General features: G+C 35.6%; 1 protein-coding gene across 3 annotated transcripts in view; it reads right to left on the reverse strand.

Annotated features, from left to right (window-relative positions):
• Positions 1–12,396, reverse strand: part of PDE4B (phosphodiesterase 4B) — a 679,542-nt gene that overhangs the window by 438,622 nt on the left and 228,524 nt on the right. The window contains exon 1 of one of the 3 annotated variants that reach the window (XM_008265102.5): positions 8,176–8,900. The exons of the other annotated variants lie outside the window; for them this stretch is intronic. Within the exon in view, the coding sequence (XP_008263324.1) occupies positions 8,176–8,411 (236 nt within the window). The 5' untranslated portion in view covers positions 8,412–8,900. Of the gene's footprint in view, positions 1–8,175; positions 8,901–12,396 lie in introns of those variants that run through there. 3 annotated transcript variants of the gene reach the window in all.

Below are 12,396 nucleotides of genomic sequence, written 5' to 3' on the forward strand. Positions count from 1 at the left end.
GTGAAAATATTAACAATTAGTAAATCTAGATAAATGTTTTCCATGCTAAGATTCTTTCAACTTTCTGAACTTTTAGATTTCTACTAAAGTGACCTCTCTTTGAGCACCAGATACTTCCATCTTTCTCATTTACCCACTGTCCTTTCTGGTCATATTAGGTGCATTTCATTTTAATGTTATAAATTATCTGGAAATTTCTGGGATTTTATCAGACACAGTTATACATATTTTTATTTCTCTCCATTCATTTATCTCTTAAACTGCAGGTTTTCAAGTACTTGAACATGACAGAGTCCATGTGAGAATTCTTCTAAATTCTCAAGCCTTTAGTTATCCAATTTCTTTGCTGGACCAGAAAACAGACCAGAAAACAGATCATCACCTATTTTTTAAAAGAATTTCAAAAATGGTTTCTAGATCACTGATATTCCATAAAATACAATTTGAAAGAAGTTCTCCTTGAAGCCAAATTATCTCCTGTCTCTTTATCTCCAGTGTACATAATTTGCAGTAATCTTAGGTTAGGAGGGTTGGAGGCAGGAGGAGGAGGACAAGCCAACACTACCAAGGGTGCCCCATGTAAACTCTGGGACTTCCATAAAGGGTTCAGAAGCAGTCATTCTTGTTCTCCCTTAAAGAGAAAATGTCTAAGTTATAAGAAGAAGAACCTGAGAAAGTCAATAATTTACATTTTTTAACATAAAGGAATTCAAACATATCAGTGTCAGATAAGTTGCTGAAAGTGACAGAGGTTCCCAATCCCTTGGTTCAGAGAAAATGAGCCAGAGTCAAGAGAAAAGTTTCACTCCTGGGGATGTCCCTTCTTGAGTGAAAAGAATATTCATTTGCATATTCTTCCCTCTGCACATCACAGAATCTTACTTCTAAGTTTCTTGGAGAAATCCTATAAAATGCTCAAGAGGCTGTACCTATTGCTAGTGTTCAATAATGTAAATGTTGTGTCAATGGAAAATGTCAATAAATAATATGCAAACATTATGAAGGCAAAATAGCAAGTAGATTCTTCTGCACAATACTTCCACTCAACAATTAATGAAATATGTAGAACTTTCCTGAGCTGACGTACCAACTGTGTCGTTTGATGCATGAAGAATAATCAAACAAATCATTTTTATAGACAAATTATTATTCTATAGCACTTTATAGACAAATATTTGTTCTACAGCAATAGAGCCTAGAACGTATGATTTGTACACAGTGGATCCATTATATGAGTTGCAATGTAAAATGCTTAGCCAATAATGAAGTATTGTAATTGGCCTATATGTGCAATATCATAGAAGATAAAATAGAAAGCCAGGTAGAATAGACCTACTATGAAAGAGAATACAGCTATTAAGAGATGAAGTAAGGACATTTGTAGAATAACCACCAACTAAGCTTCTCTGCCTCTATCTGCACATCAAGATAAAGGAAAAGTGCTCTAAGAATTAAGAGCAGGAACAGGAAGCATATTCATTGCTTCTTTTATTTTCTTCAATAGATATTTATTAGATGTCAGCCTTTCTTGTAGTTTCCTGGAATAAAAAAAAAAAAAAAAAAAAAAAAAACAGACATCCCTGTCTTCATGCAATTTAGCAAGGGTGTCAGATAATAAAAGGGGAAAAATCCCTAATATAACAAACAAGTATCTCTAAAACGTATTTCCAGGTAACAGTAAGCAAGTACTAAGAAGAAAAATAGAGCAGACCAAGGATTTGGAAAAGAAAAGGGTGCTATTTTAGATACAGGGTCTCAGTGAAGGCCTCTCCGGTTAGTGATGCTTGAGTAGAACCCTGAATGCAAGTAGGAGTGAATCATGCCAATACCTAAGGAGCTAATCTTAAATGCAGAAGAAAACCAAGGGATGAGTATTTGGTGTAGTAGTTAAGCTGCTCCATGTAATGTCTGCACATCCCATATTAGAGTGGATTTGAGTCCCAGCTCCACTCTATATTTCATCTTCCTACTAACATGCTCAATAGAAGGCAGCAGGTGATGGTTTAAGTAGTTGGGTGCCTGCCACCCAAGTGAGAGACCTGGATTGAGTTCCAGGCCCCTGTTTTGGCCCAACCCAGCCTTGGCTAATGTGGGCATTTGGGGAGTGAACCAGAAGATCTGAGATCTCTCTGTCTGTCTCTCTGCCTTTCAAATAATAAGCAAAATAAACAAACAAAAAGAAAACCAAGTGCAAAGTCCTGGACGTGGAAACATGTTGTTGAGAAACAGAGGCTGACGTGGCTGGAGAATAGATGAGATCAGAGATAGCCTGGGGCCAGATAATGGAGGGCCTGGGAAACCATGGTAAGCATTTTAGATGCTTTTATAAGAATCACTTAAATGCCCCTGGAACAATGTTGCTGCTCTCTTGACAGTGATTTAGAGAAGGAAACACTATAAACATCCACAGTAAAAACTGGGAGGCAATGTAAAGCGAGAAATGGAAAGAGGAAGCAAATGGAATTTCACAAAAGGGGCTTAGACTGTGGCAGTCAGGCAGCAGATGAGCTTGCTGGGCCACCTTCTGGCAGGTGTCCTGGGGAACGTCACCGTTACTTTATAAAGCCCTTGTTACAGTAAGCATTTTAAAAATTCAATATATTGAAGACTTGAGAACACTAAAGGCCAGGAAAACACCATTTATAATCTTACTGATGAAATGCTTGCTCTGATTAAAGCAACAAACTTAAGCTACGAGTAAGTGGCATAGATTTCCACTGGCATTTGATTCAGATAGTGGACTAAGATAATTCCTATAATAAATCCCACCAGGAGGCAGCACTTAAGCAAAACACAAAGCACCTCTTGTACATTAGCATTGAGTTAACAGGATTTCCCCAGATGCACTTATTTTCCCATCCACCTCAGTGTACCAGCTAGTACCACGCATAACATGATGTTGTAGGCAAGAAAGTGCAAGGGGCACCAAGTTCACTTACTGTTATGGATTGAGCAGGACTTTTCTCTCCAAAACTCATGAAGCTCATGTTTTAAAGGCTGACTGACTAAGGGTGGAGACTTGATGTCATGATGGTGTCTGAGAGGTAGAGCCAGTGGGAGGTCTTTAGGTCACTAGGAACACGGCCTTGGTGGGTGATTTCCATCACAGGTTTTGAATATTCAGTGCTCATTCAGCCAAGTTCTCCCTCTCCTTCCTGGCTCACTGTGATCACTGCTGCCGTACACACTATAATCAGCCTCCACCGGACACCAGAAGGTGGAGCCACCCAATCCTGTAAGCTCAAACTGTAAGATGAAACAAACCTTTTCTTTCACAAAGAAACTCCTTTCAGGTATTCCAGTTAAAGTAACTTCAACAAACAGTAATTTGTTAAGTCATAAGGAATGTCATAAGCACAGTTCTCAAAGCTATGAAATAAATATACAAAATAATTGGAAGCTATTATATCTCAAATGCACATTCTCTTTGCCTCTAATCTCCTCATACTCCAATCCATTCCCCATACTGCCTTAAAATGCTCTTCTAAAGTAAAAACTATATACCATAAGGCAATCTTGTCCTCAGAACCTTGGTGTGGCTCTGCTCGGATGATAGACAAAAGTCCCAAGTCTTATTTTTTGGCAATGGGAGACCTAGAGTACTTCTGTCTTCCCCACCTTGCATCTTATACTGGAACTTCAGTGAAAAATGCATATTTCCTCCATGTGCACAATCAAGGATCAGATCAGTTGCTTATTTGCTGTGTAAACTAGATCAAATAACATCCTCTCTCAATTTTTTTCCTATGAAATAGAAATAATAATAGTACAGAACTCATGCGCTAGTTGAGGATGAGTAAGTACATTCAGAACAATGTAAAATACAGTGTAAGTATTAAATAAATGAAGGCTATTATTGCTATTATTTGCTAATGAGATTTTCTTTTACTGCTTTCTTGGCCAACAAAAGAATGCCCTTTCTCCTACTCTCCCCTCATACTCTTCTGGAAAAAACATTTATTCATTCCTCAAGACCCCCAAATAGTATCTTTCCTTTAAACTTTCCTTAACATGTCGATTCTCTTTAGAAGTAGTTATTTCTTCTATGCTCTCATGGCAAATAGAACTTCATTCTTCAATACCATTATGTACATTCTATGTATTAAGTATTAATACAGAAGATTGGCCTGGGTGTTTCAAAGGCAAAGGAGCTATCTTTCTCATTTTCTACTTCCTAAGCCCAGGGAAGGACCTGGAGAATAAGAGTTTCCCATAAATGTTTTTGTGAAATCTATTTTCAATCGATACATATGTAAAGGAATAGCATCTCTCAAAAAGTTTCTAATATTACTGGGAAACAATACAAGACAGTTGAAGAATAATACCAGGCGCAAATTCAATAGATTCAGTTACCAACCAGACTAAATTATAAAATACAATTAGTGTGCCTAAAATTTAGAGAAAGGTAAACAATATTAGTATTTATTATTTTTTATATTTTTCTCCTGTTATTCCAACTTTGCCTTGCCCAGTACATGTCAATTTGGTGTCTAAACTATGATCCTTCATACTTTTCATAATAAGATCATGAACTTTTTTTAATGAGGAAATAGTTCCAAGATATAAGTAAAATTAAATGGGGAAAAGACAGAAATGTGTAAGTCCATTTTTCCTTGTACTACTAATTAAAAGCATATTGTGCTCTGTGCGCAAGTATGGACAGGGAAGGGATGATATTCACCAATGCACCACATATGATACCCATGTTTGTTTTTCAGAATTAAAAGAAGAATTTGGAAATTTGGTGATGGTTCAAAGTCAAGTAACGATTAATAGCAGAGCTGCTTAAAAGCAGTTAAAGAAATTCAGAATATTTTCGGTAAATGCATGTAACAATGAAAGTAACATGAATTTTAATTATACTTACACTCCAAATAAAACTGAAATGTGATAAATAGTCATGAACATTCTAGTAAAGAAATATAAAATATAATAAGAGTTGGAATGCTTATGGGTTAAATCGGATGGTTTTTTTTTGGGGGGGGGGGGCTCACAGCAGTGCTCAATCACATATGTTGAAGAAATAGGAAAGGACAAAAACCCTGAGATCAGTTAATAATGATCTCCGCATTCATGAAAGTTCTTAGAAGTCTTTTCTTAACATCCAAGGGGGGGGGGGGTGGGGAGAAGAGTACATATTATATTATAAATTATACACGTAACTTCTGAAGAAAAATTTTGAAATAGGTGTACTATGAAGTACTAAGTGTGCATTAAGTGATGATATAAAGCTGTTTTCCCTATAGTCTTAAAAGTAGGGCAAATTCCCATATGGTAAAGATGGAGTAATTGTACTTCTACCCAAGGGTAAAAGAAAGCAGTGAGATAATCACTCAAATTCCTTCCAGATTTTGGATTGTGTAAATACTCTGATTAGTGACAACACATTGACTATCTGCTTTTCTCACGATATTTTAAAAACAATCCCAGAGTCAGAATTTCAAACATTTGCTAAATCTTCTGCCATTAGTCCATACTTCATAACAGGTTTTCAAAACAAGAACTATACATTAATCTGACCAAATTATGAAATTTACAAATAACCCAAGGTTAAAAAAAAAAAAACTGTTCAGTGGGTTTAGATATAAACTGTATCCTCTGCATTGTTTAGCTTCATCATGAAAATTACTTTAATTTCAATGCTGGAGTCAAAACAATCCAGTCTTCTTAAAAGAAGGCTACTGTCTACTGTAAAGTAATAACAGGTTTTTAGAGACTTTTAAGTGTGTATCTTGGAATTTCTAACTTAAATGCATGGTTTGGAAAATACCAATCATTGATCATGAAAGGCTGGTTACACTTCATGATGACAACGAGGCAAACATAAAGAGCTTATGCTCTTATTTTCTCATGTAACTACTTCATATGATGTATAAAAAAAAGCTTCACATAGTTAATAATATTTGGGGAAAAAGTCATTCAAATACATAAGCTAGATGTCTATTTTCCAAAAGATATTTTCATCTTGTGTTTCAATATATTCAAAAAATTTAAGCTTATAGCCATATAACACAACAGTTGTAGAAGTAAATACTGATGCAATCAAGAGCTGAAAAGAAACTGTAGAGTTTTACTAAGAAACATTAGAAGAGGAGTGTGAGAGTTTGTAGGGAATAAAAGGGTGAAAATGAATCACAGTCATAATGAAAGTTATTTTACAAGTTTGATGATTAATCAGTTATTTAAACTTATATCATGATATATTACACCAAAGTCATATGCTTTCTTTTTTGACAATTGTGGAAAATTTTAACTCGTCTAAAATAAGATAATTTTATTAGCATAAGTAACCTCAAATATCACTAAAATGTTCTTTTTGCAATTTGCTGCAAGAAAATTTGTATAATGCATGAGTAAAACTGGCTTCTTTAATCATTTTAAAATTTGGGTTCCTTTGAAAAGAAAAAAAAAAACAGTATTTATAGCTCTATGTTCCTAGCACATCAAACATCTATTCTCAGAAAAAGAAAGGTCACATTGTTATATTCAAGAATCAAAACTCTACATTAAGGAAAATATTACCGTGGTCTTAAGAAGATTTGCCATTAACTGAATAATAGCTACCTAAAAGTAAATGCCATTCTGGTCAAAACAATGGCTTAATATTAACTCAATGAGTAAAATATGTGCATCTGTTAACTGACTGTATATTTTCTTCATATATTCCTTTTATGAGAACTAATTAGCAATATATCTCATCATCTCCCCTACTCACCTACACTAATTAGCAATATAAAAATGCCCACATGTTAGGGGTTGGGTAAAGAACAAGACATAAGACTTCTACAAATCAATTCACCCCCTTATACATCAACCTTCTCTTTCTACAAATGCTACTACTATTGGTAGGTTTTGAAAAACTACTCATGTGTGTTCTACAAGTAATAATATTTAGTTCATCCACAAGATGACCCCCAAAAATTCTCCAATAAAGCGTTATACAAACAACTGTCTACCATCAACAAACATAAACAACCATATCACATTTAGCCAGGTAAACTATGCTAAACATGTGGTATCCATCAAAGGCAAGCTATATCTTTCTGAGGATAACTTTTGTCAATGTACTACGCAGTAGAGGAAGTAGACAAACACTTCAGTTGAGAAGAATTCAGCTAAATATTAATTTTTAAAAATTAGATATCTTCAGTTTATTTGTTGGTTGGAAATTGAGCCTGCAGTCAGAAAATCACTATTATAGGATTTCCTTTATAAGGCACTAACTCCCTTTATTGCTATAACCCTATTAAATAAAACTGAGGTATAGATGCCTACTTTTGAAGGTTATCTAAAACAGAAAGAAAATAAATTCTTTAATGATATCTGAAAAGGCCTAGCTTTTTAAAGTAAAGGTGATCTAACTTTATTGTGTTTTTCCTTACCTTTCATTATTACACTGCTTTAAGGAATCCATCTAGTGTGTTTATATTCCTAGTATAGATATACATCAAGGTAGCAGTCACAGTGCAAATTTTTACTGAAAGTTTTTTAATTTATCTACGTGGCATTCTCAAAATATCTATAAACTCTAAGTCACCTTTTTAAAACAAGACGTTCTGAAAGATAACAGCAGTGTAGAATCATAAATAAAACATTAACCATTAATCATGCAGTTTCAAAAGTTGAAACTTAGTTTTCCCTTCCGTTAAATAGTGTAAAGATGCATGTCAAAAATTAAAAACTCACTGGTTTATGCACTGTAATCATGGTGGCACATTAAGTTAAGTTTGACTGTATATATTGTCTCAAGAAATAAACTAAAACTAAGATGAAGGTATGTATTCTCCTGCCAAAAACAGACTATTAAAAATCATCAACAACATCACAAAACAAAAAAGTCACCAACCACCTCAACAGAGGTTAAATAAAAAATCAACCTTTCACAACTCCTTCATCACTCCATTTACCTAGAATTAACCGTGTGTTTTTCTAAGCAGTAATTTTAAAGATTCTCTACTGTAGAGGCTTATTTGTATCTGGAAACAGCAGGTAGCACACTCAGCACTTAGCATACGGTACATGCATGTATTCTTCAGCTGACCCATCTCCATTCATATCACACCCGCGCTGTGTATTAGAAACAAAACTTGAACGTTCCATTTTTTACATTTCAAAATCACTGCCGCTAAGGCAGGAAGGAGAAAATTCGCTAGATGCCTCCAAGTCCCGTCTTACCACGTATGTGCCACAGTGAAGCGACGACGCTGCCGAATGCTTTTATTCACCAACAACTTTCTGAAAAAGCACGGTGAGTTCCTCGGTGAGCTGCGTGGAGAAATTTTAGGAGATGTAGGTCTGTTTCCCGGTAGTCTTGGAAGCTCAAGTTCTAAGTGCATTTGCTCCTTGAAAGTCTTTATGCAAACCTCAGATTCAGAAGCAGTAAGTTCCTTTGAAGAATTTTTTGCTGTCATGTCTTGTATGGAGTGCTAGCTCTCACCATGCAAAACAAAAACCTCAAACATAGCAAAGACACTGCTGCAGGTTAGAAGGCTGAGAAGTCACACTCTTTTCCAGTTTAATTTGGGGAGCTGTGGCTCCAGGGTAGGAGCTGTTCAGAGCAGGAGCAGCATTCTCGAAGAATGGCAAGTCAGGCAGTCACAAGGAGCAGTATCAGCCTGGCTTTGCCTCTGAAAATGCGCCAAAGTGCTTCCTATGTCAGTAGCCTCCTTGTGGATGAGGTTTGTCTGCAAGCTACACACTGACACTCGCTGAATTCATTCAGCTGAATAGATCAACTCATGAAATATTCATAAGAGCTTCTGATAAATCCTTTACATGTATTTTTCCAAATCTTATCAGACGAGCTACATTCATTAATGGGTAGTAAGCAAAGCCTAGTCCCCTAGTCACTTGCTTTGTTCGCACAAAACGCGGAACCAGCATTTGTCATGCTTAAAGTCTTCATTCAGAATTATCTAGCTCCGTAATGCACACAACAGTAACTCCACCTACCAAATGCTATTGGCTCAGGATTATTTAAACAATTACACTCTGTTTCCCTCTCAACAACACCCTTCATCGCTCAGATTTTCTCAAAATCTGTGAGGTTACTGTCCTCATCAGAGTGAAAATTGACCAAATCAGGGATTGTCAAAAAGTCTAACTCAACTGCCTTCTACATTCCATTTCTGAATGAAAGCTAATTTGCCAAAGTTTTTTATTTCCTCTCCTTTCTCCAGTGGATCCCATACTGCATCCACATTTTAAAAGCTGTCAGCAAACAAGGAAAACACTGGAGTTGGTTCAATTCCCCAAGGAATTTAAGCCTAATTTTTATTGCCATAGACATGACCCCTCTCCTTCTAGTAAAAGCTAATTGTTCATGAGTGCTCACAACAGCCCCTCTATGCTAAAAACAGAACCACTTAAGACAGTCACAGCTCTTCAAACCTGAATTGGGGAGCACAAGCCAGAGACATGCAGGCATGGTACAAAGCCCACTATGCCCATGTTTGAGTGTGTAGGTAGGGACACAAGACACTGAATGCTTGTGCATGGGTATTTATACTTGGGAGTGAATGTGTGTGCATTTTGTGCACAAGGGATGCAGGTGACATGTAAGTGCAGGTGAGTTAAAAAAATGTCTCAAGTCCAATGGTAGAGCATTGTAACCTGGCATTCCATTTAGAAATACAGTGGCATGTAGATTCTATAAAAGGCACATGGGAGTAGGAAAAAAGGTCATGACTCTGAACTTTTGGGCTTTTGTGAAAAGTCTGTACCAGCAATAACTGCCACCAGGGTCAGCCTGATCTCAACCAAATCCAACAAAGCCGAACCAAGGCTCATCAGCAAGAATGACAAAAGAGGAATGAGTTGCAGTGCGATTTGAGGCGAAAAGGGTGACATTTATTTTTCCATGAAGGTGTGAGGTCTTCTGCCCTTACAAAACCATTTGTACACAAGGGAACTTCAAAAGCTTTGTGGAAAATGAAATGAAAAGGTATGTTTGTTTTGGGTCAAAAACATTTTGAAATCCATGTCGGGTTTCTTTTTTTTTTTTTCATAACGCACATTTTCCATGAACGTTTTGAAGACCCCTCTTGTGTCACATATATGGCTAAAAATGCGCTAAATGTCTAAACAGGCTACACGTGAACAGAGCTACATGTAAGAATAGATCTCAAACTACCCTTGGGCAGGTGGTTCAAACATAACAGGGAAGGCTTAACCTAGCTGTTGACATGGACTCCCTTGGAAAGTATGTTGATTTTTCAATCACTAATTGAAATATATTATGAACAAAAGCACCATCACAGAATTTTAAACTCATATTGAATCCTAGGAACCCCAACTCAGGTCCTCATTCCAAGGATGAGCTACAGAATTTAAGTGACTTATCCAAAGTCATACAGGTAGTTTATGTTAGAACTAAAACTGAAACCCAGGTTCTCTTATTCCCAACAGTGACAGCATTCATTCAATTGCAAGGTTTAATTTTGTCCAGTGAGGCCCTAGGGTGTACATTTTTTATATTTGAAGATATTTAACTGTCTTATTTGAAAACACAGATCACTTGTAATATCATGAATCACAGTACAATGTTATCTATTTTTGCTTTATTATGAAAACAAGCTGAGAACATTCTTCTGATTATATTATTTAAACAGGAATATGTAATTCTGTTAATTCGTCTTTATTCAGAGTGATTTATTAGCAAAACATAAAATAGCAATTTATAGTCACACAAGATATTTCTAATATTTACTTTTCAAATATGCCAAAATATAGTAAGCACTTGAGGAACTTCTTCCACAAAATATTATAGCAAATTTCAAAATGCACATTTAGTTGTATGTAAACAGCAGTTTTGAATGTTAAATTGCTAATGTAAACTTACCTTAACCAGCAAGACAGTGTGACTCAAATACTTTCTAATTGTAATATTGCCAAATTATGTGACATCATGTGGCATTAAGCATTACTCTTTTCACTTCACCTGCTTTGATAGCCAAAATCCAAATTAAAGACATTTTGAGAATCACTCTAAAAAAAAAGTTCTTAAAATATGTAAAGTCAATTAACTCCAAATACTCAAGAAAAAAAAAATAGGAATACCAGTTAACGGAAACACTAAACATAAAAGGTAATCGGACTGTTTGAAAATCTAAACAATTAATTATCTCCCAGGAAAGAAAATGCATATTTCTACGTAAATGCATGAAAGTGTGGGTCTAGAGGCAACATATATGAGATCAAAAGTGAATCTAGATGTAGGAAACAGGAAATACTAAGAAAAAATAAACAACAGCATAGTGAAAGCAAACATTCAGCTATGTTTCAGCAAAGAACAGTATTCTGAGAACATGAGAGAAAACAAATGGAGTTTAACTTCTCTGTGGAATGCCTAAAAAGCAGATTAGTGAATAAAATGAAAAACTTCCTGTACACATGTAATTCTTAGCCTTTGGCACCTCAAATGAAGGAGTGAGTAATGCTCGGGCAATTTATATGTGCACAGATTTCGCTCTTGGGAATTATTTCAGGATTCCAATTATAGCTATGTCTCAATTTTAAATAATGAAATTTCTGGTATCCACATCCTATCAAAGCAATAAGGATTGAGACTTTATCACAATAAAATACCACTGATGAATTTGAAAAACGTTGTATGTGCAATAACAATCAAATAATGTATTACTTATTATAAATATTATGGAAACATTTTGATTTTCATTCAATTGAAAAGGTAGGCCAATTAATCACACCCCAAAGAAAATTATCAACTTACAGTACAAACAAGTACCAGTACTTGGGGTACTGGTAATGTTTTGTTCTTAATTTGTGTGTTGGTTATGAGTGTGATCAGAGGGCAAAACATATTTATCTGCACACTTATGTACATTTACATTTGATGGTATGAATATTGTTTTTCAATAAAATATTAAAATATTTTGAAAATTCAAAAGCCTTATAAAATTATTTTAGATCAAAATAATTACATTCTTTTTATATCCAGTTTCATTTAGACATCAAAAGCTAATCTCAGGAGCAGGTATTCAGCCTAGCAATTAAGATGCCCACAATCAGCATCAAAGCCCCAGGGTCTGATGCCCAGCTCCAGTTCCTCATTCAAACTTCCTGCTGCTGCAGAGCCGGGGAGGCACCAGTGATGGCTCAAGTAATCCTATTCTTGTCACTCTCATGGGAAACATCACTGTGTTCTCCCAGTTCCTGGTTCTGGCCCCAGTCCAGCCAGAGCTGTTTCAGGCACTTGGGGAGTAAACCAGTGGATGGGAACTCGTGTTCTCTCTCTGCCTCTGCCACTCAAATAAATGTTCAATGGTTAAATAACATTATTAAGAGTTCAATTATATTATAAAGAGTATATCTTTATTTGACTATCAAGTTCCTTTTCCTCTAAAATGATACACCATCTGATCACAGATAGTAGAC

The sequence above is a fragment of the Oryctolagus cuniculus genome, chromosome 7 (assembly GCF_051225735.1).
Source record: "Oryctolagus cuniculus isolate XC-2025 breed Fujian yellow rabbit chromosome 7, ASM5122573v1, whole genome shotgun sequence".
Taxonomy (NCBI): domain Eukaryota; kingdom Metazoa; phylum Chordata; class Mammalia; order Lagomorpha; family Leporidae; genus Oryctolagus; species Oryctolagus cuniculus.